Genomic DNA, 26760 nt, shown 5'->3' with positions numbered 1-26760 from the left:
TTCAGCATATCAAAGAACCCCAAGAATTCAATTCTTGTTAAAATCAAACTAAGTTTAATTTTGGACCCTTTGGACCTTAATGTAGACAAATTTAAAAAACAGGACCAAAAATTAAAAATCTAAATACACGGTTAGATTTGGAATATCAAAGAACCCCAATACTTCAATTTTAGATGAAATCAAACAAAGTTTAATTTTGGACCCTTTTGACCTCAATATGAACCAATTTGATAACGGGGTCCACAAATAAAAAATCCAAATACATGGTTAGATTCAGCATATCAAAGAACCCCACATATTCAATTTTTGTTGAAATCAAACAAAGTTTAATTTTGGACCCCAATTTGGACCAACTTAAAAACTGGGCCAAAAAATCATAAATCTAAATACATGTTTAGATTCAGCATATCAAAGAACCTCATATATTCAATTTTTGCTAAAATCAAACAAAGTTTAATTTTGGACCCTTTGGATCTTAATGTAGACCAATTTGAAAACTGGACCCAAAATTAAAAATTTAAATACACTGTTAGATTCAGCATAACAAATAAATAAATGTGATCAAAGATTTTACAAATCTAATGCGCCATACTGTGCAATTAAAGATTACTTCTTGAAATTTTTCAATATTTGAAATTTGAAAAAAAAATAATATTTGAAGAATAATTCTTTTTAATTTCTGAAATCTGAAATGAGAAAAAATTGACCCCCCACAATTTCTTTTATCCCCCCCCCCTTTTTTCCCCCAAAAAATTCTTTCCCTCAAGATATGGTCATAATCTCAATTCAAATTTCCAATGGAGTTGGCAACCATAATTACCCATTTAAATTTACCATAGTGCTAACTTAATCTATTTTATAATAGAATTAAAAATATACTGTCAAATCTTTCATATGGATTTTTTTGTAAAAAAAAAAGATGCAACATTTGCAGATATTTTTACTGGTCTTCCTTTATAGATATGCATTTCTTTAAACATAATTTAAAAGCAGTGTAAGGGAAGTAACCAAAACGTTGTATTTTGATTACCTCCCTTACACTGTTTTAAATTATCTTTATTGTTCATTAACCATTACTTTATACATAATTTAAAAGCAGTGTAAGGGAGATAATCTCAATGATGTATTTGATTTATCTCCCTTACACTGCTTTAAATTATGTTTTGTACAAAAGTATTTGTCCATTAACCAGGACAACCTTGTTTTTCCCCCTTTTTTGCCCCTAATTCCTAAACGGTTTGAGCCATAACCCCCCAAAGCAAATCCTAACCATCCCTTTGTGGTATGGAAACTTATAGTATAATTTCAGAGAGATCCATACACCGTTCCACAGTTATTGTCTGGAAACTAGAAAATGCTTATTTTTGGCCCCTTTTTGGCCCCTAATTCCTTAACTGTTGGTACCATAACCCCCAAAATCAATCCCAACCTTCCTTTTGTGGTATTTAACCTTATGGTCAAATTTCAAAAAGATCCATTCACTTAAACTAAAGTTAGAGTGCGAAAACCAGTATGTATTCGGACGACGACGCCGGACGACGACGACGACGACGACGCCAACGTCATACCAATATACGACCACAAAATTTTTTTGCGGTCGTATAATAAAACTAGAACTAAACAGTAAAACCTATGTAGAATATAATAGAATGTACTGTTGATTTATTATCATACGTAGGATTCCAATTTTCATTGATTTGACTTGAGACTTTAACAAAAGCACAAGACTAATTAAAATATCCATGAAAATACAATTTTTCCTCAATCCTCGAAAATAGGTACCCATGCAAATAAATGAATGCACAGTAAGTAGGAAATGATATTGTCCTTTGTAGAATAAATACTGTACTTTAAAAGCAATGCAAAATAATATTATAATTAAGACAAATATTTGTGCAATTACCCTTAACATTACAAAGTATTTCTGAACTCTGTAGAATGTACCCAACAGATTGTATATTACCTCCCTTGGTTATCATTATACCAAAGAGTGCAATGTTACTTTTTATGCAATAAAGTTATCTTAAAGGGCACTCAATACAGTTACAAGGGCTGTAATGACGTTGCTAGCGTAAAATGTTATTTTTCACAACGTCAAGCTGCGACATATTGGGAAAAGATGCATTTTTCGAGTTATTTTAATTATTAGCTTGAAAACGAGTACATGGACCACTCTTTTTTAAAATGACATTTAACTTGATACTATAAGAAGATAAGTGGTTCCAATTTTTAAGAAAAAATCACAGATGATTTTTTTTTTAAATTAGATAAATAAGCAGCAAAAATTGCTGGTTTTTTTCTAAAATAATGAAAATTTAATAAAAATGAATTATCTACAAAGAAGTGTTACACAAATTAAGAGCATACTTTTGTAAAGAAGATATTCCAAATTTGAAAAAAAAATCTGCATGTGTATATCTTTTGAAACAAAAAAGTTAAGTTTGTCTGTTCAAAGGATAGAAATGTTCCAAGAAAACGAAATTTTAAGTAAATGTCTAAAATTTCCACCCCATTTATCTCTAAATTTAGCACATAAAGGTATTTTTTAATTACATATTTGAATTGACTAAGTGAAAAATAGCTTGTATGCAAATTTTCGTCAAAAAATCACTATGGGATCAAAATGGTATCGTATGCCCTAAAGAAATCTACCTAATTCTTCTAATCATTCAGAAAGTTTTGCATTAAAATAAAAGGTTACTGTATAGATAGCCCAAAAACCAAAATATTTCATCCTGCCATTTTACTATGCAAATATAAAAACAATATATTCCAATTGTCAGAAAATTATAAATTCATTTGTACTTGCTCAGAAACAGGAGAAAGCTAAGCAAGCCTTATGCCTTTTCTTGTTTCTTAATTTTGTACAAATAAATTTCATATTTTCCTACAATGTATATTGTATAAATTTTATAAGTTATATTTAAATCAGGACACTTTATTTGTTAAATAACCATATATATTTTATAGTTCTTCAATATTTAAAAAAAAAGTCATTACTGAACACAAGCTCTTTTTCTTTTAGAATAATATTTTTTTCTAATTTTTCATAAATATTAAATAATACTAAAATAAAAATAATGTAACGATAGAAATTTTGGCAATCATTTATTATTGCAGTTGTTGCACACAATGGTCTAAATGAAAAGATTAATTAATATGAATTCAGGAAACAGCATATAAATAATGCTGTCAAAATTTAAAGGGGGCCTCGGTGGCTAAGTGGTCTAATTAGTAACTACTGTAATCACTAGCCAGTCAACACTGAGGTTGTGAGTTCGAACCCCGCTCGTGCGGGTGCACTTGACTCAAATCTTAATTGACTAGTATTGTCAGTTTTCCTATCGAAGGTCAGTGGTTTTCTCCGGTCACTCCGGCTTCCTCTACCAATAAAAACTGGCCGCCACGAAATAGCCCAAAAGCGGTGCTTAAAAGTGGATTGATTGATTGATTGATTGTTGGTTGCTTAATGTCCAGTGGCAAATATTTCATGCTCTTAAAAGTGGATTTAAAACACCAAAAATCAAATCAAAATTTAAATAAGCCAGATTTTTCTGTGTGACTATCCTTCCAATAATAAAATCATTGCCAAAACTTTTGAATTTGCAGCATATCTGGGACTATAATTAATATTTAGTCTCGTTTTATTTATAGAGATGTTCGAATTCTTAGGGTGGTTCTGGCAGACAAAAGTGTAAATTTATGTCAATACAAAGTATATGAACATGAAGTCAAAGTTGTCAATATAATGGAATTCTATGTGACTGTCATACAAGTGAGGGGGTTTAGCTAGACATAAAACCAGGTTTAATCCACAATTTTCTACATAAAGAAATGCCTGTACCTAGTCAGGAATATGACAGTTGTTTTCTGTTTGAGCTTTAGATTTTGCCATTTGATAAGGGACTTTCCGTTTTTAATTTTCCTTGGAGTTCGGTATTTTTGTTATTTTACTTTTCAATACAATGAATAAGAACCACCCAAGGCTTTCTTTAAGTTGTGATGAGACAGAATCCAGATCAACCAATAATACGTTTTTCAAGCTAGATAGCCAATGCTGCCATCTTTATTTTTTCAACGTCAAACCAGAAAAGATATGACACTACAGACTTTAACTGGTGGTTTTGGTCATGTGATTAACAAACACAAACTTGAGATCAGTCTCAGAAGATTGGGAGTAATGAATTTGAACATCTCTGAATTCTCATTATTTTAATAGCAATGATTTATCAATACAATTATTTCTTTCTTGACAAAAAAAAATAACATTAAATAAATTAAAATAAATAATGGTAATACAACCAAATCAATTAAAAACACAAGACAAAACAAGATTGCTTCTACATGTATATACTGTAAATTAGTCACCTGTGAATTAATTATTTTCAATGGACTGGACCATTTACAAATTTTAAATCATTTCCACTAGAATTATCAAATAAACATAAATAGAATCATAAGTTGACTTCATTTGTGGTTTTACTGAATCATTGTCAGTCAATTGGAACAATAATGTATGTTTTGATGTTAATATCAATCATGAATTATAATTTTCTGAAAGGCAAAAAATATTTTTCAAAGGTACAAAGGAAGCATTACAAACATGTGAATCAACCAATCAAATCTCTTGTTACAAAATACTCAAAATGGTAGGAATTTGTTCCAACTGACACAGAAGTCATTACAAATGGAATGCAGTAGAATAAGTTCTGGTTTTCTTAGGATGCTTGATATTATACTTTTAGTTTCATGCGTAAACATTTTTTTGGGGGTCTAATCTGATTGAATTATAGATCCTGTGTCCACAATTTGTTTACAAAGACCTGACAACACAGTTCACTTTCTGTATGAATTACTACGGCATTAGTCAATGAAATTTTTGTCTCCAAGACAGTAACATAATTACTAAACCACAGGATCCCGAAAGGTCTTAAAAACAAAAGTAGAAACAAGCATTGTAATTAGAGCCTTGTAAGCATAGCGTGACCAAGGGATCTGTATTTCAAACAGGTCATTTAAAAAATTAAAAAATTCCAGTTCTGAACAAATACATTACAATACAACAGAGTTTCAGTAAGTAGATATGGTCATACAATTATGCATAATATTTTAGCTATTCAGCAATTCCAATATCTGATTATATCTGTTGCATGATAATTCTGCAGTGAGCCTGCACTGTGTTTTGAAACTCACATTTTAAACACTTCAGCAGTGTGAACTTAATACAAAATTTAATCTTCCTAGGATTACACCATGTAAGATTAAAAGTACTCTGGATGAAATTTGCATAAAACACGATTTGCATTTGTTAAGTTTACTTATCAATTAAATTTAAATTTGTTTATGTTGTTTTGTTTTCCATTTTCATTTCATGTCCTGTACACTTTACAAAATCAGTTTCAATTAAGTTAACATGAGTTAACTTACTTTATTGTTAAATTGAGTTATACAATTTGCACTTGCATATCTATGAGTTTACGAATCCTTTGAAATTAAGACTTCGAAATGGAAGTTCAAAAATATGCTGAGAACATTTTTTAGAAATATACATTACTTTATAATATTTGAAAGCCATACAAAGAAGGTGTCAAATGATTCTAGCTCTAATACCAGAATTAGTAGCTAATATTTCACTAAAAGATTGCTTATGGATGTTCGCTACTCTGTTTCAAAATAACAAGCTTTTTAAAAGACTGTTGTAAATTGATAGTATATAAATAAAGGAACTAAAAAAGCAGAAAAAAAAATAAGGGTCTGTGTGCTTATTTTTCGAGATATACGCCTTTGAAAATTTGGCTGGAAATAATCCTCTCTAGACTTTTCATACATTTAGCATTGGCACCCTTTTCCTTTTAAAAATTATGAAAAAAAAACAAGTATTTTATAGCATCTCCAAATATGGCTTTTTAAACTATGTGTAAATATATTATGAAAAGAAAATAAGGGGTTAGTGGGGAATTTTTTTTAATGGCACTACATCGATAAAAACCAGAGGATTCCGAATATCTGGCAAAAATTAAAAAACAAGAGGATTGAACATCCTTAATTCAAATTGCACCACATTATTATGCAAAACTTATTTGTAGCACTGCACACGTAGCACTGCAAACGTAGCACTGTCATGTTTTGTAGAATGTTTAAGAATTTGAGCAACAAATAAAAATGGTGAGACAGGGTTCACAAAAAATCTTAAACATATATATGTATTTATATGTTATCTGTCTTTAATCAAAACAGGCACTGAAGTGGTGTAAGCAAACACCAATAAATCATCAATCAAACAGGAAAAGAAAATACAAGATGGTAGTGTCTTCCATACCTAAGAGAAAATAGATTATCAAAATACAATTTCATGTAGCATATATATATTTGGTAGAATAATATACATGTAGCAGTGTAAAGAAATTGCCATAATTGTTTTGGATCTCAGTTCAATTTTCAACTTTGTTGGAAGACCCTTAACACACATAGTTTCTTATTCAGCCTCAAACTTCACAAAGAAAACCTTTTTTTAGAATAAATTGTATGGTTTTATTTTCTTAGAATAATAAAAAATAAAATAAAATAACTACTGTAAGTATGGGAAAAATGAAATTAGAATAATTGGGTTGATCAAGGGAGATAATGCAGTACACAATGAGAAGTCAAATAATTGTAATATCACCCAGCATTGTCTTATCACCCTGTCCACCCTTGGGGATTTACAACAACATCAATATTGTGGTGGTTCACACAATACATGATTCATTATATACAGCAAATGTAAAAAAGTGTAAAAATGTGTGTTTTACTATGTACTATCTGTGAATTTTATGTACAAAGTAGAGAAAAAAATATCAGACTGTTCAATTTTACCCTAATTTTTAGGAAAATTACAGCTTGAGCAGGTTGAGCAACACAGTTGACAAATAATGACAATACTCTTTAGAAAAGGTTGTGTTTGAATTTATACTTGTCCATTGAGATAAATTCGAAAAAAGAAATTGTTAGCCTTACACTTAATGAAATATTGCCTTGGTAAATTTGAGAATGTTAACAGAAACATCTATAGCTTCAAGTCAAACAGTTTTCCTATCATAATAGGATAAAACAGAACAGTCCTAACCTATCTAAATTTGTTATGTATTAAGGGGTGTAACAGTCCATTAGTTAAGCAATATATCAGTGTATTTTATGTACAAAGTAGAGATAAATATTCATTACAGTGAAACTCATCTTAAGCAATCCCTTTTAATGTTCATTTAAGAAGTACACTTTTAAATATGAAATTTTCACTGCATGTTGTAATGCAAAAGTTCACTTTAGACAGAAACTTCAGTTTCCTTAAGGTTTACTAAGAAATGTTTCACTGTACAATCCACTAGCCTTGACCTTATTGGAGGAGTTCTAATGTTATTTAATATATTACACTACAGCTTAGGTCATAAAAAATACTACTGGCAAAATCAGAATTTGTTTTCTATATGGATCAAGTACAAAACACGCCTTACATAAGAAGGCAACAATCCTACTGTGGTGTAACATTGTAAAACTATGATACTGTTAAACCCCATATGTTACTCTCAACCCTACTGAAGGCTATTCCATTAAAATAGTTGTGGAAGGTAATGAAGGGTAGTTTTAAATTTGGACATGGGTACATGGGTCATTTACCATTATTATTCTTGGGATACCAATTTCCATGAATTTCCTGGGCACAGGTAAACTAAGAATTTAAATGTTCAACAAAATACAAACTTACTATAGCATGTATAGGCTTCAGATTTTGACAAAACCACAAAATCAAATATCCATGAAACTACTTTTTTCATCATTCCACGAAAAAATAAATGAATCCACAGTATGTCCCTTTGATGTTCATGCAAAATTACACGACAAAAGTATGTTTGTTGTGTGCGGATTTTGGACGTACCTTCCTAGTCTATATTAATGGAATAGCCCTGACAAATATCAGCATTCATTAGTCATGTATAAATTCAATAATTATTTGTAGTAAATTGTAAGGCAACAGTGTTTGTAATCAGTCATGTCAGTCACATGACCTGTTGTCATAACTTATGCCCCAATAAGCATACACAAATACGAAACACAGATGTTTTATACATAAGTATAATAAATTAAAAATATTTCAACTGTCAGATAAGTGTCGCACCAATAAAACAACTAATTTTGATTCTACTTTGTTGTGTTCTCCCGTTACAAATAATTGGATTCAAACTTTGCATTGAGTAAAAAAAACATACAACATGCCTATTTTTATTTTCAAAGAAAAATTTGAAGGAAATTGTTCACTGGTTTGTATGAATATATTTAAGATGTTAGGAAAATTCTGTTTAAATGTATTTTAAGAGAATTTCAACTTCATTTTTTTGTTTTACTATGAACAAAAAGAGATCTAGAGTATGTACATCAATGAGACAGCAATCCAACAACACACCATTTTCATTCAATGATAGGGCATAGATTTGTGTTTTTTCTTCTCATTGAAATAATAAAGAGAAAGCTTTTTAAAGAGTAACTCTTACATCAAGAATGACTTATTTTTGAAACAAACCTTCTCTTAAAATTTGATTTTCATCATGATCATTCAGCAATCTGAACAAAATTGAATACACGTAAATTATAATGTTTAACAATTTAACACTGATATGTTAAAAATACCATTTTAAGTACTTTTGTAAAGTTATAAAAGAAACAATTATGCAATAATATTTATTACGTGGCATACAGTTGTATATGCATTTGTATTCTCTAAAAGATATGCCTTTAGACTTTTCCTAATGCAAAACTACCTAATATTGTAATAAAACTGTCAACCTATTCCAGAAATTATCAATTATAATTTAGTAATCAAAACCATGAACATTTTATATTAAGTACCGGTATGTTAACTTGTTTTCCTATATTTGGTAAAGTAAAAGGGAAAATAAAAAAGCAAACAGATGTACCTTTAATTTTCAATTATTTTTCTGTACCAGACATTATCAATTGCAAAAAAATACATAATATATGAAAATGTTGTCATACTAGAATTTAGCAGAGAATATCTCTAAATTAAATTTTCTCGAATTGAAAACTTTTAAATAAAATTTCTGTTTTTTTTTTTCAAAAATTTCTGCAGAAAATCTTCCTAAATTAAGCAGTTTCATAAACATGATAAACATGATGAATTTGTGAGTTGCATTCATGATATATAACTAAAATTTATATGCTTTCATTTTGTGTAAAATATGCACAGTTTTATACAAAAGCCGATTAATGCTTTATAGTTGATAGGTCCTTGAAGGCTTTAAATACAAAAGCCAAATGCTTATCCTTTCAAGTATCATATAAATTATTTCTATCAAAAACTGTAAAAACTTTAAAAAAAAAAAACTTAATACAAACATTCTTATTAATTAACATCTTTCGTCAAAATGCTGAAAAACTTTTCATCAGATAATTGAAATTTTGAAACGCCTGGTCTATTAACCTTATGGGTTATTGTGAAGGTTGCACAATTTTATTTTTCTGTATTTTTTTAAAAACTCCTCAAAAAAAGGTGAAACTTATTCTTTTAAGCCTTTATTTCATATTAGCACACACATGTGCAACTTCAACGAATTATCCTAATTTGAAATAAATTACCCTGGTTTAAAAACCTGTTTTTCAACAATAAATACAATCTATAAATACATTATATATAAAAAATCGAACAATAAATTTGCAGATGGAATTTTTTCTCAAGAAAACACAAGCATAAAATCCCTTTGTCAAAAAAATCCACTTCCTGCGAAACCATTCTCTAAGATACTTTGAGAGCAAGCTTTAAGTCTCTTACCCCCCAATGGGTTGTACACAAAATTGGAATTCTGGGTAGTATCTGCAAACACTCTCTTCTCACAAGGCCTTCTGGCATAAAAGATATCCTGGAATTCTGATCCCTGACTATTGGTTAAGTAACTGTAGGAGTTGTCACGACGGAAACTTCCTGTTGAAGTTGCCATAAAGATATCTCCTGCAGTGTAAGTCTGCGAAGATGAAGCAAATTGTGCCATAAACTCTTCAGGGGGCTTTTCTGTTCCCTGAAAAATAAGCATTCTGTTTAAAACTCTCTTAAAAGACATGTTTTATTGATTTCTCTAATTTTTTAGCTATTTTCACATTTCTTGATCAGTGTGAGAAAAATATTTCTCCTCACTAGTGAAATATCTGTTCTCGGCAAATTATTGGTCAAAATTTAATTATGACGTCAAATTTTCTTGGTTTCTACTGAATTTCTTATTGTGACGTCATGCAAAAAGGCGACCATGCCTGATGACATCACATACATGTATAAAGAACACAACTTTCTGCAAATCTTTCAAAAGGAAGGATAAAAATCATTAGAGAAACAGATTCCACCACTATAACTCGTGTATTACAATATTTCTCCACTCTCAACAGTTAAATTTTAATTATTTAAAAAGCTCGGCAAGCCTAGCCCTTTAAATATTAAAATTTAACTGTCTCGAGTGGAGAAATATCGTAACACACTTGTTGCAGTGGTGAAATCTATCTTTCTAAAACCTTAAAAAAATAAATGTGGATAGTGTCCACATGTGGACACAGATGATACCCCCGCTTGCATATCATATAGTTATAAAGGGACATAACTAAAGAACGGTAAAAGTGATGCTACCCAAATTTGAACTTGATCTAATTTTTCTATTTGTAAACACGCATAACTCTAGAACGATTGTGTATAAGTTTTATAACATTTGGTTGAGACTAACTAAAGTTAGAGAACAGAAACAAAAAATTCAGCAATTTTTATGTTTATAAAGGGACATAACTCAAGAATGGTAAAAGTGTCGCCCCCAATTTTTTTTACATAATCTGTATTATGTAGTAATAAGCATTGTGTATAAGTTTCATAACATTTGGTTGAGGCAAACTTAAGTTAGAAAACAGAAACAAAAAATTTGTACTTGATCTTAGTTTTGTGGTAATGAATATTGTCAAGCAAATGGAAGTTTTTAACGACCTTGACTGGATATACATCCCTCGCACGGTCGGCTCGGTGCCTGAAGGCGTTTGGTGAGCGTTTAAATAATTTTGTGCCATCGGTCAGGGACAGGTGGAGGACGCCATTTTGGTAGGCCGCCATCTTGGTTTTGTGAGTTGTTTTGGTTTTACTTTTGTTGACTATTTCGATGTTATGTCTTCACAACGGCTGTTTTCAGGGCCAGATTGGTCAAGCTGGCAGCCCGCTAACCTCGATGATGGAGTACTGGTAGATGAGTCTCGGACGTAGTATTAACGATGACAGGAAGCATTATCAGGACCAAAGTCGTGAGACAGTGAAATGGTGGTCCATCATCTAACACCTAGGATACAGCCCTCGGACGTCACTCGGCATACCACTCCCCCATCCATAATGGGTTTTGGAGTGTATGTTGACGCGGGAACTAGCCCTACGCGGATTATAGCCTAACGTAGTCTGTACAGCGTTGGATTGGTTTCTGTCATCGAAAGTAGTAAGTCGTTGATCCATCTAACAATAAACCCTCATCGAAGATAGCGGGTAAAGGAGAGCTGACCCAGCACGTCCGTTCAGTTGTAATGACTGAGACGTGACTGATGAATATTGTGTATATGTTTCATAATGTTTGGTTGGGGCAAACTTAAGTTACAGAATGGAAACTAAAAATTATGCAATCGTTCGATTTATAAAGGGGCATAACTCAATAATGGTTAAAGTGACACTACCCAAATTCAACTTGACCTGTGTTTTATCAGTGGAAGTCAAAATTAAACATTGCATTGTATAAAGCATTGATTGTAGTTGATTCACTAAAATTCAAACTTGATCTGTGTTTTGTGGTAATAAGCATTGTGTATAAGTTTCATAACATTTGGTTGAGGCAAACTTAAGTTATAGAACGGAAACTAAAAATTTTGCAATTTTTCCATTCATAAAGGGGCATAACTCTAGAAAGGTTAAAGTGACGCCACCAAAATTCAAACTTGATATGTGTTTTGTGGTAATAAGCATTGTGTATAAGTTTCATAACATTTGGTTGAGGCAAACTTAAGTTAGAGAACGGAAATAAATTTTTTTGCAATTTTTCCATTTATAAAGGGGCATAACTCAAGAACGGTTAAAGTGATGCCACCAAAATTCAAACTTGATCTGTGTTTTGTGGTAATAAGCATTGTGTATAAGTTTCATAACATTTGGTTGAGGAAAACTCAAGTTAGGGAACAGAAACCAATTTTGGGACGTATGTACAGACGGACAAGGGTAAAACTTAATGCCCCCCACTGCTACAGCGGGGGCATAAAAACTTTATTAACAATAGCTGCTGCTACTGTAACCATAAACTCCTGTCAATGTGTATTGTTTGCAATTGCCTGAATATAATACATGTAATAGTATATATATGCATTATTATTTTATTCCTCCTTAAATTTGTTTTAAAAAAGTCAGCAAGTTCATCTCTCATCAAATTGAATTCTCTAAAAGAAGTTAGTATACAATACCCAGAGTTGCGTATGGCCTTACATCCACTTCATTTGGACTTTTGTGGATACCACAACTCCTTATTTTTATAATGTACATGTATATATGAGACACCTTAATAAGACCCAATCATTATCAAAATGGTGGTCAAATATAATTTATGAAACAAGAGGCTTACAGGAGTCTGTATCACTCACTTGGCAGTTTTGCATAAAATTGTACAATGCAATAAGAATATTTCCATAATTATTGGCAAAAGCTAAAAATTTGGTGAAAATTGTCTTTCAAGATGATCACTCCTGATGATTGTCAGCCATGTAGACTTATATGAAGAACTTATCTTTCTGGTTATTTTTGTCATGTTTGTAACATGAATGAAGTCATTTCCTCTTTAACTTTTGTTAAATGGGAAAAACTGAATACTTGAGAAAAAGTTACCTCTGCATTAGCAATAGCACAATAAACCTCATCAAACTGGGACGCTAACTTGTTGTTCGAGTTAGCTTCGAGTAAAACTTGACTCAGGCGTTGTATTTCTTTCTGTAATAAAGGGGACTTATCTGGTAAACCATGATGCTGAACGAATTCCGAAAATTTCCGACAAGCTTGGGCGAGGTCATGTGACTTCTTACGCTGCTGCCGTAAGATTTGTAGTTTGGAAATGTCTGCCGATTCCTTCTTGTTTGACAGTTCATGACAATATTCCTTGTATGCCTGAAGTTCAGGGTAATATTCTGGTGGAATTTTTTTAATATCACATAACTGCATTAAAATGTCCATCTTTTTCTGCAAGACTTCTAAAGTGTCTTTTGGAGTGTTGTTAGGATCTTTCCAGACAAGACTTGTTGGCCATTTTTGTGGTTTTTTGTCTGGTGTCCAAATCTGTGATGAGCTTTGTGGATTCTGACCAATACAAATTCGTGAAAATTTTGGAACGATATCCCTCAAGAAATGGGTAAGTATGGTTTTAGTCTGCTCTTCTCCGTTCTCGGAATCAGTCTTCAGATTACAACATGGGCACTTTCCACTGGCACTTAAGTTTCGTTTTGGCTTTTTCATCAGAGGTCTGTGGTTTTGTGTGTTACAAGCATGGAAATGGTCTTCAAATGCCTGTAAAACAGATATCTTATCTTTATGTATAGTATGTCTACTTTCAACTAAATGATTATGGTTTATGTAAATACTGCTTAAACTATCATCAAGGTTAAAAAATATTAATATACATGTATATGTAACAATGATACTTCTACCCAAGTGTATCACCAGGCCAGTAGTCAGCACTTCTGTGTTGCCATGAATTATCATTGATATGGTCATAATCATAAATTAACTGCTTGTAAAACTTTGAATTTTTCGAAATACTTAGGAATTTTTATCCCAGGAATAGATTACCATAACTGTATTTGGCAAAACTTTTCAGAATTTTGGGTCCTCAACGCTCTTCATCTTCATACTTTATTTGGTCTTTTAAACTTTTTTGATTCGAGCGTCACTGATGAGTCCTTTATAGATCTAGATGAAACGCGCACATGGTGTGCAAAATTTTAGTCCTGTTATATATGATGAGTATATCTACATAAATTCCTAGTGACATTTTTTAATTCATGCAATTATATCTGCCTTACAAGTTGTTGTCATATACATATAGCCAATATGAAAATGGGGACTAATATACATTTTTTGGTCACCACACTTTAAGAAACCTATTTGAGAAGATAATAAATTGCTTCGCTGAGCGCAGCCGGATACATCCGCAGAGGTCCAACCCTGAACAGTTGGGGCAAAAAAGGACACAATATTCGCGCTTGATACAGGTCTGAATTTGGATTGTAATAAAATATTTGACACATAATAGGTTTCTGACACAGAATAACTGTAGTCAAAGAACTTAGAACTTAGAATTGGTCATATGATTTGAATTTATATTCAATTTTGTGCTTTTGTGCGAATTGAACCCCCAATCCCAAAGAAATAAAGCTTTTACCCCTTTTTTTGCTTTTGTGCAATACACTATGCTGTTGCGTATTGACCCTCCCCCCCCCCCGCCCTTTTTTTTGTAAAAAAAAAAAAAATATTTGAAGAAATTATCTTCTTAATTTCTGAAATCTGAAATGAAAAAAAAATTGTCCTCCCCCCCCCACCCACAATTTTCTATTTACCCCCACCTCTAAATTTTTTTCTTCACCTCCCTCCCCCTTTCCCCTTTTTCCAAAAATAATTTCTTTCCCTCAAGATATGGTCATAATCCCAATTCAAATTTCTAATGGTGTTTGCAACCGTAATTACCAATTTAAATACATCATAAAAGTCTTAAAATAGGAAATGACATTTGGCTAAAATTAATATAGATTAATAGTAACTTCTAAAAAATAAATTGACAGCTATAAATCACCCCAAGGCCAAGACAATCTACATTTCTTTATACATAATTTACAAGCAGTGTTAGGGAGGTAATCGAATCATACACAACATTTTACTTTAAATGTGTTTGGATTACCTCCCTTACACTGCTTTTAAATTGTCTTAATTGTCCATTAACCAAGAAACCCTTGTTTTTCCCCATTTTTTGCCCCTAATTCCTAAATGGTTTGAGCCATAATCCCCCAGAGTCAATCCTAACCAACCCTTTGTGGTATGGAAACTTGTGGTATAATTTCAGAGAGATTCATACACTCAAACAAAAGTTGTTGTCTGGAAACTACAAAAATGCTTATTTGGGCCCCTTTTTTGGCCCCTAAATTCCTAAACTGTTAGGACCATAACCCCCAAAATCAATCCCGACCTTCCTTTTGTGGTTATAAACCTTTGTGTTTGAATTTCATAGATTTCGGTTTACATTTACTAAAGTTATTGTCCAGAAACCAAATGTCTTTGGACGACGACATGATACCAATATACATCCGCAAAATTTTTTGCGGTCATGTATAAAAAGGTTGTCATAACCATGATAACATGCAAATTGACTATGGAAGAATTTTGCAATGATTACATCTAGTGTGTGCCAATTATCCAATGTGTCGTGTAAATCTGTCTCAGCTGTAATGTTATTTTTCCAGATTTTTCTCTCACTTAATTGGTACTTGAAATTATTATACAAAATGCAATATTCTTACATGTAAGCGTCTGAGGAACATGAAGCAGAGACTGGCCACTCTAAAATTACTTGTAGGCTTGTTGTGTCCATCATGTCCATTGTTGCTATGGTGATTATTCCCATGACGTGTTTGGTATGGTCTGATTGGTCCCTAGAATTGAACATTCAAGCCTTGTAAAGTTAATACAACTATATCTTGCATACATGGGCATATATCATGTATATGTAAAAAACTTTACAAAACAATATAATTCCAATGTATATGTATAAAGGGCTGTTCCATAAAAACATACATGGGACCCAGGGAGGGCACTTCCAAATCTCAACTATAGGTGGGTTTGTCATCTATGTTTTTGCATAGTGGAAATGTAAGTGAAATTTTAACTTGCCTCTATAGGTGTTGACCCCATAATGTGTTATTTCATAAATGAGAATTATAAAAAATTCATACATGTAGCAAACAAAAATGTCATATATACAGTGACCTATAGTTGTTAACATTACGTCATTTTGTCTTCAGTGGAGAGTTGTCTCATTGTCAATAATACCACATCTTCTCATTTTTATATTAAGCTCATATTAGTATTAGTTCCTTCACAGACGAAAACATTATTGAAATACTTTGATCAGAGATCAAAATGGTGGTTTATCCAATATTTTAGACAACTCCTGTTATATATACTTTTCTGTATTATGAGAACCCTTGATTCACTTTAAACATTCCAAGAGGTCTAAACAAACTAACTTAGAGTAGTGAAATATTTTTTTGATAAATGAAGAAGTGTGAACATTAAACGAATGAAAAAACAATTTTCTATTGATCTGTTAAAGGGAAATAACTCACATTGTTGATTCTGGACAGGAAAACAAAACAAATACTGATTTTCCGAAAAATTCTTTTCATTCTGTGTTGAACTGGATTGACAGGCATCTTAAACTATTAAAAAAATTAAAAAAAATTATGACATACATCATTGTACTCTTTTCACAATATAATGAAAAAATATCTGAATGTTCTTTTAACATGTCAGTGTCTGCTTTAATTTTAACTGGCGAGTTGCAAAACCATGCTTTGGTTGAATCAATCATGATATTATTAATTTTTATCTTCATGAAAAATCTTTTGAATGAACTTTTTAAAACATAAGCTCAGTGTCTGTTTTGTGTTTGTGCTTCTGGCAATGTCTGAGTAGAAATACCATTTTTTGGTTAGATTGGACTGTTATGATTGGATATTGAAAATCATTACCATCATGAAAAACTTTTGAATCAACATGTTGAGGAAAACAATTCTTCAATCATGTCTATACAATTTATTTAAGTTCCATATGCGCATGTTGGAGTCAGAGGTAATACTTTTCATGCTTACATGTTTAAGTGATTTTCATTTACTTGTACAGGTGAATTAATTTGGAGTAAGAGTAATATCCCTTAGGCATTTGGAAATTTCTAAAATTGGCAATGGTATAAGTACTGAAATTGATCATGAGTTGCTTTAGCGCCAGTTATGATGAAACTACACAAGGACATTAAGTCATTACTTAACTGCAATTGAATGTTACTTGTTTAATACTGATTTAGTCTAACACATGTACACAGTGAAGTTTGTTTACAATGGAGAGCGAAGAGAGAGAGCGGGCTAAAACATAGTTAACAGTTCCGGACAATAGAGCCTATTATGGCGTAGAGACATCAGAGTTAAATAAATGTGGATAGTGTCCACATGTGGACACAGATGATGCCCCCGCTTGCATATCATATAGTTATAAAGGAACATAACTGAAGAACGGTAAAAGTGACGCTACCCAAATTTGAATTTGATCTGAGTTTTGTGGTAATAAGCATTGTGTGTAAGTCTCATAACATTTGGTTGAGGCTAACTTAAGTAGAGAACAGAAACTAAAAATTCAGCAATTATTCTATTTGTAAACACGCATAACTCTAGAACGGTTGTGTATAAGTTTTACAACATTTGGTTGAGACAAACTAAAAAATTCAGCAATTTTTATGGTTATAAAGGGACATAACTCAAGAATGGTAAAAGTGTTGCCACCTAATTTCGTACTTAATCTGTATTATGTAGTAATAAGCATTGTGTATAAGTTTCATAACATTTGGTTGAGGCCAACTCAAGTTAGAGAACTGAAACAAAAAAAATGTACTTGATCCTTACTGAGTTTTGTGGTAATGAATATTGTGTATAGGTTTCATAATGTTTGGCTGGGGAAAACTTCAGTTACAGAATGGAAACTAAAAAAATTTGCAATCTTTCTATTTATAAAGGGGCATAACTCAATAATGGTTAAAGTGACACTACCCAAATTCAACTTGATCTGTGTTTTATCAGTGGAAGTCAAAATTAAACATTGCATTGATTGTAGTTGATTCAACTATAATCATGGTCAAAGGAAGATAACTCCAATTTTAAAAATATATTATATAAACTTGATATTTAGAAGAAAATAAAAATTTTGCAATTTTTCCTTTTATAAAGGGGCATGGAACTCTAGATCGGTTAAAGTGACACCACCAAAATTCAAACTTGATCTGTGTTTTGTGGTAATAAGCATTGTGTATAAGTTTCATAACATTTGGTTGAGGCAAACTTAAGTTAGAGAGCGGAAACTAAAAATTTTGCAATATTTCCTTTTATAAAGGGGCATAACTCTAGAGATTGGTTAAAGTGACGCCACCAAAATTCAAACTTGATCTGTGTTTTGTGGTAATTAGCATTGTGTATAAGTTTCATAACATTTGGTTGAGGCAAACTCAAGTTAGAGAACGGAAATCAATTTCGGGATGTACGGACGGACGTACATACGTACAGACGGACAAGGGTAAAACTTAATGCCCCCTCCGCTACGGCGGGGGCATAAAAAACTATAGGACCGTACAGATCACGGTTGTTAATTAGTTAAAAAATTTGTTCTAACTGCTGAATACAGAAGTTAACTGTGTTTTTTGAGTCTATTAAAATTAAATGAAGGTCTCCATGATGACGTCTGTCATTGTGTCTGTAACATAAAACTATCTAAGTGCAATAATGAATGTGGATGTACAATAATGTTATTTGTATTTCTGTCGTCATGGTCATGTTTAAGGAAAATCAATAAGTCCAGCATCAACTTTGCACCTCATTGCTTAGTCTAAATTAATGTCCAATATTGTACATGTACCATGTTCCTTGTGCATGTTGTGAGCACATGTACACTAAATGGAAATTTATCATCTTCGTTTTCTTTAGTGGTGCATAGATCATATGAACTAATTGGTTGCTTAGAATTTTTTGATCCTATGATAGTTTTGCAACTCAAGTGATAATTAAGTTACATTTACATCTGACATGTCTGAGATGTGTGATGAACTACAATGTACTAAGTTTTTAAAATTGTTTCCAGATAATAAAAATTGAACGTTACTGAAATTTCAGGTCCATCCAATTTTACAGAGTATGATTATAATATATTTTATACTCTCAGAACATGCAGAAAGTGAAGGATCTTTTGAAATCTAGGAAACCATTTTAAAAACTAAGTAAGTCATTGCACATCTCGGATTAAATTGGAACTTACATTGTATGTTATCATTAATTTTGGATATTTCTGGAAATAATTTGCATCAACATGCGTACATAGAGATAAGAATTTATTTTCAAAAATTTCTAGCTGCCAATGAAAATTTCAAGGCAAAATTGGGTATCAAAGATGAGAGCAAAACACTCCAGACGAAAAAAATTGGCTTCAGCGTTACCATGTTTATGATGACGTGGGATCATCATGGATGTGGTACATGTGGTACTGTAGCCTGTACATGCTGTAGGAAGGCGTCATATAAAATAAATTAAAATAGCCTTACAAAACGTCATAATTATTTAGACGCCATGTTTGACTGTGTATTTGTTGACAATGATAACGTTGATTGGTAATCATGGTAATAAAAACAAAAATTAAAGTATAAACATAATAAAATATTTAAAAAGTATATGCATACATAACACTGCATAACATGTACATCACTACATGTTTATACATGCATACAATAAGTATATAACACCTGTCTCCTATTAATATCTTAGGCCAAAAAAATAATACATGTATTTCTGCTAACATGCTGAAAAAAAATAGGGTAGGTACAGTACGGGTAGAGACTTATTACTATAAATAACGGACTGGGACATGTCGGAAATGAATAATCCGACTTTTTTATGGTAGGTAGTTTGGTCATTAATCAACAGATCCAGGTGTGAACGGTAATATAATTGTCCTTTCATCTCAATCCCTGCTACTAGATTATTACGCTTCACTGATTTCAGAAGCAGGTTACCTGTGATTTAAACCTCTCAGTCACTTTATTGATTAGTTCTACATCGTACATGTGTACATGTATTTGACATAAAATATTTTTACAGGTGAAATACTGGAGACAACTTTGTTTTAATAAAAATAGCCTATTTTTTTATATTTCAAATGCTGTTTATATTCCTCAAAATATTATTTTTTATGTTCCCTGGTTTTTTTTTTTTTATATGTATCTTTTTCGTATTTGTTGGCATACAGTTTTTAAAATATTTTCTTTTTTATTTCTGGAAGGTTATTTTTGTTTTACTGATTTATTTTCCACGTAAACCCATTGATTAGCAGAATAATGTGCAAAGTGCTGCTGCATACGTTTTAGTTTGACAACGCTACATTTGTATTTAATTTTCAGTCTGCGTTGGGTCGGTTCTGAAATAAAAATAATTACAGTGATCAATACTTGTATACTAGTAGTTTGGTGATTCTTTATAATTGTGAATTTACTTTTTACTGTAAACAATATTGTCCAAAAGTTGGTGATATATAACTAAAGTAGTACGCAAATAATAACACTAGAAGAAGATAACGAGTCTTCTTTAACTATTTTATTTATAATATTTATCAGTCAACACCCAGATTCCTATTTAAATAATTTATTCGGACACCTCCTTTAAAGTTCGGGAATTATACAATTTAAACTGCCGACATCAATTTACAATAATTACTGACTGCACGAGCTTTTGAATGGCTAGAAATATGACGCAAAAGTAAAGACGGCTGATCATGAATAGTGTAAAACTTTGATCTTCGTGTATTGATTGACACAATTCGTAAAATATGTTTATAAAAAACAAGATTTTCATTAAAATTTCAAACATGGAAATAGAAAGGCAATATCTTTGTTATAATACAACGAGTGTCAACAAATCTGTTATTTACATTATATTTATTAACAAACAAAATTTAAAATAATGCTGGGTCATAGAATATTGACGTGCATGTGAAAAGTTTATTTTATATAAAAACTAGGAATCGAAAGATGATCACGGCGTTATAAATATTGTAAAAAAAAACCCAATTGTTTCAAAGAGATTAACAGGAAATATATGTCAAAATAGAAAGCACGGATGATCTGGCTGACCAAATTGTTTTACTTGCGAGAAATGATAGACAGGTATGAATAGACGTAGAGGCTCCGACGGGTATCGAAAGGAAAATAACAGTTTATTCACAATGCCTATATTCAATTTGTTTATATACTTTATAAATACGATATGTTGGCCTTATACTTAAAATTGTGTTTCTATTAATAACATAAAGGAACAGGACGTTAAAAGGGGGAAATATTGTAACCATCAACGAAAACTCGTATAATTTACGGGATTGAAAACAGTCCTGGTTGTTATAATTTTGAATAAAATGAAATATTTACGGTTCACAAATACAAATAGTTTATTGGCACAAACACAATTATTATAATTGGCAACACATTTTTACAGTACATTGTTAAAAATTGTCTTTCTTTCATTTTCAAGTTAAAAAAAAGTTGATCCCATATTCATGATATTAAATTTTTATTTTTCTTGTGATTTTTTCTTTGAATACAAAACAATATTTTACATTTATTATCTATCCTCCATAAATACTAAAATACATACATGTGATGAACTGTGAAACTAAGATCAGGAGTTTGGGAAATTTTGGTCAGGAGATTAGGACTCAGATCAGGAGGTTTTTAATCGACATAAATTCTGTCGTAAATGTAACCGTGTGCTGTAGAAATTGTCTGTTAAAGTGTGTTTTCTTCAACTTTCCATCCGAATGTATTATGTTTATAGTACCCTTGTACTTATAAATTTTCTCTATCTTTTTAAACTTTCAACTTGTTCAATCTAACATTCTTCTTTTTTAGTATGTTCTTTAAATTTTTTAGGTCATATTTTTTTACCATTATTCATTGCAATCAGAACATTTGCTTATCTATCTGCAAGTAGATCTTTTATTTTTATCTTTATGCAAGTTGATTTTCAATGCATGATTAGTAACACATTCAAATTGTACAACAAACAAATGGAAGTTTTTAACGTCCTTGACTGGATAATCATGGCTCATATTTATTATATAAATTTCAATTTAAGCCTTGAAAGGAAGTATAGATCCCTCAAATAATTTTCAAATTATTATTTTTTTATTTGTCCTAAGACATTTAAAATCATTTAATTACGATCTTTTTATGATTATTTGTTCAATTTATATTTTATTTATATTCTTTTAAAAATTTACATTATTTAAAGGAAAATAACTTAAAACAGGACAAATCAAGGGAAGTAACCCAACATTCATTTTAAATACACAAAGTTTTATTACACAACGGCAGTTAGCCTGAGGTAAAAATCGTTGATTACCAGTATGTTTGACACCCAAGGTTACAAGTGAAGCCATATAATTATGCATGTTAATTGATTTACATGTAAAATATAACTTCAGGTAATGTCAGTTACACCAGATATGTTGGGCTGAAATTTTTCATTCATGAAATATTTCATACATGGGATTTTTTTGTCTTCAACTGGAGGTCGGGAGGAGACCCCTGAAAAAGGGATTATTGTACTCCCGTCGGGAGGTTCACATGTAGGAAAATATCTGTACCGGTAAAATTTAATTCTAATCAAGCTGGTACAGATTGATTTACGACCTTCCACTCGGATATTGTACAGGTTAATATCACAGCAGGTGTTACATTTGTAATTACACTGAGACAACTGTCCGACCAGTCTGACATCTAGACGGATTAAGACATCCATAATAATAAGTCTCTACCCGTACTGTAATTAGGCAATATCATTTCATTTTCAAACATTTTTTCATTTTTTAGCTGGTTACTACATGTAGTGATGTACTACTACTACTAGGGAATCAGTCTGACTTTAACCGTGCTTGTTCCAAAATGGCATAAAAAGTGTTAGGGTAGGCACTAAAAATTAGGGTAGGTAGGGTTAGCGGAAACACATGTATTATTTGTTTATGGTCTTATCAAAGACTGATTATTTATTATCAAAAATAATATCATGATTATTAATTATTAAAATAAAAAAAATAAATACAATACTGGTACCTAATTTCATACCAGTATAACAGTAGCCTGAAGTTCAAGTAATCCATCTCGTGAATTAACTTTGTTAAGAGAGATGGTATTATTGCTTTAATTGTCCATTATGTGCTATTACACCTGACATTATTTGTAAATAAAGGAGATTTGTTTATTTATTGATAAGGTGTCAGGTTTACCTGGGTCCATAATGCACTATTTTCAGGTTGTCACATTGATCAAAATATTAGTTTAATGAAAAGATGCATATTGTTGCGGAAACGCTTTACCTTGCTTCCTTAGATTCGTCAGAAGACAGAATTTATTACATTTTATCAACGAAAACAATCTAAACCTGAGCTTAAAATGGCTTCCTGTCAACATTGGGGAATCCCCTATTAAAATAGTCTGCATCACCTAAACGCTTTAAAATCAAAGATTGCGAATCAATCATTCGATGAACCATGGTCTTATTTGTGTTATGTACTTCTATTCGATTTATTTTGACTAGGATTGTCAGTTTTCCTATCGAAGGTCGGTGGTTTTTTCCGGGCACTCCGGCTTCCTCCACCAATAAAAACTGGCCGCCACGAAATAGCTCAAAGGCGGTGCTTAAAAGTGGCGTGAAAACACCAAAAATCAAATCAAAATAAAATCTATTATTTATTGACCCCGTTTGAGTCTATCAGAAATGTATAATGATAACCCGCATCTTATAAATGATATCTTATTAAAGTTGCCAAGTTTGGAAAAAAAAGGAGAGAAACAAGTAAAAACATTTTCATCATACCAGCTGGACAAATCATTCAGTCAATATGTGTTGAAAATTTCTGTGTAATTTTAAAGATTTGTATTGAAAACTGTACGAGTTAGGTATTTTCAGCAAAATTTAAGAAAGATTTAAAATCTACTTTGAACAGTCAACGCTTTTTTTTCATTACAAAAGGAAAAAATCAATTCTGAATTACTAGTAGATGATCTCCATTGCTCAGTTTCATGAGAAACATTTAATGTAACCGCTTGTCGACCATTATTGAGTCAATGCACTACAAAAGTCTAAAAGTCTGAAAAGACCAGTTTTTGTCTTAATTTGCATGAACTTTTACTCGACATTCTCCAAAAGTATGACTTGTGTCTTAATTTTTCTTGACAAATTCTCATTTATATTAAATTTGTATGAAATTTACTCGACATATTCTCGACATTCTGAATATGGTCTTAAAATTTCTTGACAAATTCTTGACATTTGAATACTGTCTTGAAATTTCTCGACATATTCTCGACATTCTTATTTTTTCTCAGTATGGCTTGACATATTCTGAACATTTTCAATCGTGTCTTAAATTTACTTGACAGGTCTGAGTTTTACAAATCATGACCAATATTCATGATATAACTTTAATCTTTATTTCTCTTTATATGATATACTGTTGTTTCAAGTTACACTTCTTTACAACAAAAATAAAAGTTGGGCATGTAAAATAATTGAAAATTGGGTATATAAATATTTTCAGAGACATATATAAATATGTGTATATATGTCTCTGATATTTTTACAAATGCAAATATGGCTATGAAATCTAAAGTATAAAATAATTCAAATGTGGGTGTGTTGATATAAAACAATTTCAATGTGGGTTTTTAAATAATTACAAATTTTGATTCCTAAATCTTATAAATTAAATGATTCAAACCAATCATACTGTAGACATATTTCATTCTACATTCATAATATTCAATGTTGATATGGTAAATAATTATTATACCAAAATGTGGTTTATATAAATAGCAAATTATGATATACAAATCATTCATTTAACAGAAGAAAAATTTGTGTAATGTCATCTGTTGGAATATATTAAGTATTACACATGGACAGGATGTTCCCCATAAAACTAAGGTATTCCACACCCCAGAGTACACGCAACTGTCAAATAGAAGTTATTGCTTTACCTGTAATCAGCCATACAACTTATCAGTTGACCGACCATGCCACTACAATTTAAAAAGTTTGTTGATAGATGAAAATGAAAATCATAATTTTGATGAAAAAAAATTGAATTGAAATGGATTTTCTTCATCAAAATTATGAAGTTAATTATTTCAACATAAAAACAAATTGAATAAATTCCAAAGATTAAAAGAAAATTATTATCTACTCCAGGAATAATAAAAAAAAATGTATTTATAATGGGTCCCATCAATGATTTCTATAGAAATCATCGGTCTTATGAAATGGTTCTCAAACAGACATGCATAATATAGATCTAAACATTTTTTTTTTCAGGAAGGAGTTATCACAAATATTTATTTTTGTTAAAAAATTATAAAATTCAACACTCAAATTTGAATAAAAAATGTTTTTGGGTTGTTCTAAAAAATAAATAAGGTTTTTGAATCAAGATGGGAACAAATTCTTTGACCTAAACGAAAGCCCCCCCCCCCCCCTCTTTTTTTAGCCACACACACCCAAAAGATGAATTGTGGGGTCCAAAAGAGATACAAGACACCTATTTTAGTAAAGCAAATTTGACTGGCAGTTTTGCGAACGGCAAAAATCTAAATGCTGTTTGTCAATACCTTCGACTTATATTCCAAGTGAAAACAATTACTTAAATGTTTTATAAAAATAAATCAAAATTAAACTACATGGGGGATTATTCGGGGTATTCCAACTTAGTTGCACCAAAAGGGTATCTTACTATACCAAATTAATCCTTGATTCTTCAAAGTTTAGTTTAGCCATAATAAAAAGGAGTATACAACAGCAATAGAATGTCATAAACAGTGCTGAATAAGTCTGTCCACATTTCAGGCGAATTTTATACTGTTGAGATAGTGTCAAGACATATCTAAGACTGTCAAGAATGTGTCGAGACATATTCAGACATTATTTAGAATGTCAAGAATATGTCGAGACATATTCAGACATTATTAAGAATGTCAAGAATATGTCAAGACAGATCGAGACAAATTTAAGACAGTCAAGAATTGGTCGAGACTAATCCAGACTCTTATCAGATGATACAGGAAGTGTCGAGAAATTTTAAGACAATGTTCATACTGTCAAGACACTTGTCAAGAAAAATTAAGAACCTTATTAGACAAATTCATACTATGTCAAGAATTTTTTTAAATTATTCAGACAAATTAAGAATGTCGAGTAAAAATTCATGCAAATTCAGACAAAAACTGGTCTTTTCAGACTTTTTGACTTTTGTAGTGATGGCTTAGATGACCACTCTACATAGAATAAATTTTTCATGCTGTAAAAAAACCCACCCAGATTACATACGATTTATTTTAGGTAGCTAGTAAGCTAGCTGCTATATAGATGACTTTTATGAAATCATTTAGTCTAGGGTGGGATTATTAAGGAAAAGTCAATAAATGACAATACATTTATTGTGAAATGTATCTGAAAAATCTCTGTCATCTATAATTCTATTTCATTATTTACTTTGTTTAATTTTTTTATATCCGCTTTTATCCTCAGGTACTTATGATTTCATGGTTTATCTTACAGATTAGGTAATCAGAGAAAGATTGAACATAATTATATTGAAGTTGTACACATACTAAATATTATAAAGTTGTTTGATGATTTTTTTCCCCAGACAAGGGAGCTTTTCACAGTAATTTTCATTCCAATTTACAATATAGAGTACCAATATTGAGAAAATCAACTGTCAGTACAGTATCCAATCTCTGAATTAAACTTCATATGGGTAGTACACATATTGAAATTGTGCCCCTGCTATTTTAAATTATTTTAGGTATTTTTCCCCATTATGTCAAA

At 31.1% G+C, this 26760-nt stretch overlaps 1 protein-coding gene across 1 annotated transcript; it reads right to left on the bottom strand.

Annotated features, from left to right (window-relative positions):
- Window positions 1–4197: 4197 nt before the first annotated feature.
- Window positions 4198–23353, bottom strand: LOC127717646 (uncharacterized). The gene is made up of 5 exons (XM_052223372.1): window positions 23252–23353; window positions 16423–16515; window positions 15598–15729; window positions 12923–13594; window positions 4198–10064 (listed from the first exon to the last, which is right to left on the bottom strand). The coding sequence occupies exons 2-5, from the start codon at window positions 16507–16509 to the stop codon at window positions 9753–9755; spliced, it is 1203 nt and encodes a 400-aa protein (XP_052079332.1). The 5' UTR covers window positions 16510–16515; window positions 23252–23353; the 3' UTR covers window positions 4198–9752.
- Between the last annotated feature and the right edge of the window lie 3407 nt (window positions 23354–26760).

The sequence above is a fragment of the Mytilus californianus genome, unplaced genomic scaffold, assembly GCF_021869535.1.
Source record: "Mytilus californianus isolate M0D057914Y unplaced genomic scaffold, xbMytCali1.0.p SCAF_10, whole genome shotgun sequence".
Classification (NCBI taxonomy): Eukaryota; Metazoa; Mollusca; class Bivalvia; order Mytilida; family Mytilidae; genus Mytilus; species Mytilus californianus.
This window is presented reverse-complemented; position numbering and strand designations above follow the sequence as displayed.

Bases quoted from the DNA above. Each gene is read 5' to 3' on its own strand.
- LOC127717646 (XM_052223372.1), bottom strand. From the start codon at position 16,509: ATGCCTGTCAATCCAGTTCAACACAGAATGAAAAGAATTTTTCGGAAA. The intron at 13,595-15,597 runs GTAAGAATATTG...TCTGTTTTACAG, and splicing joins TGTTCCTCAGACGCTTACAT to GCATTTGAAGACCATTTCCA. The intron at 10,065-12,922 runs GTAACTTTTTCT...CTTATTTTTCAG, and splicing joins GTGCTATTGCTAATGCAGAG to GGAACAGAAAAGCCCCCTGA.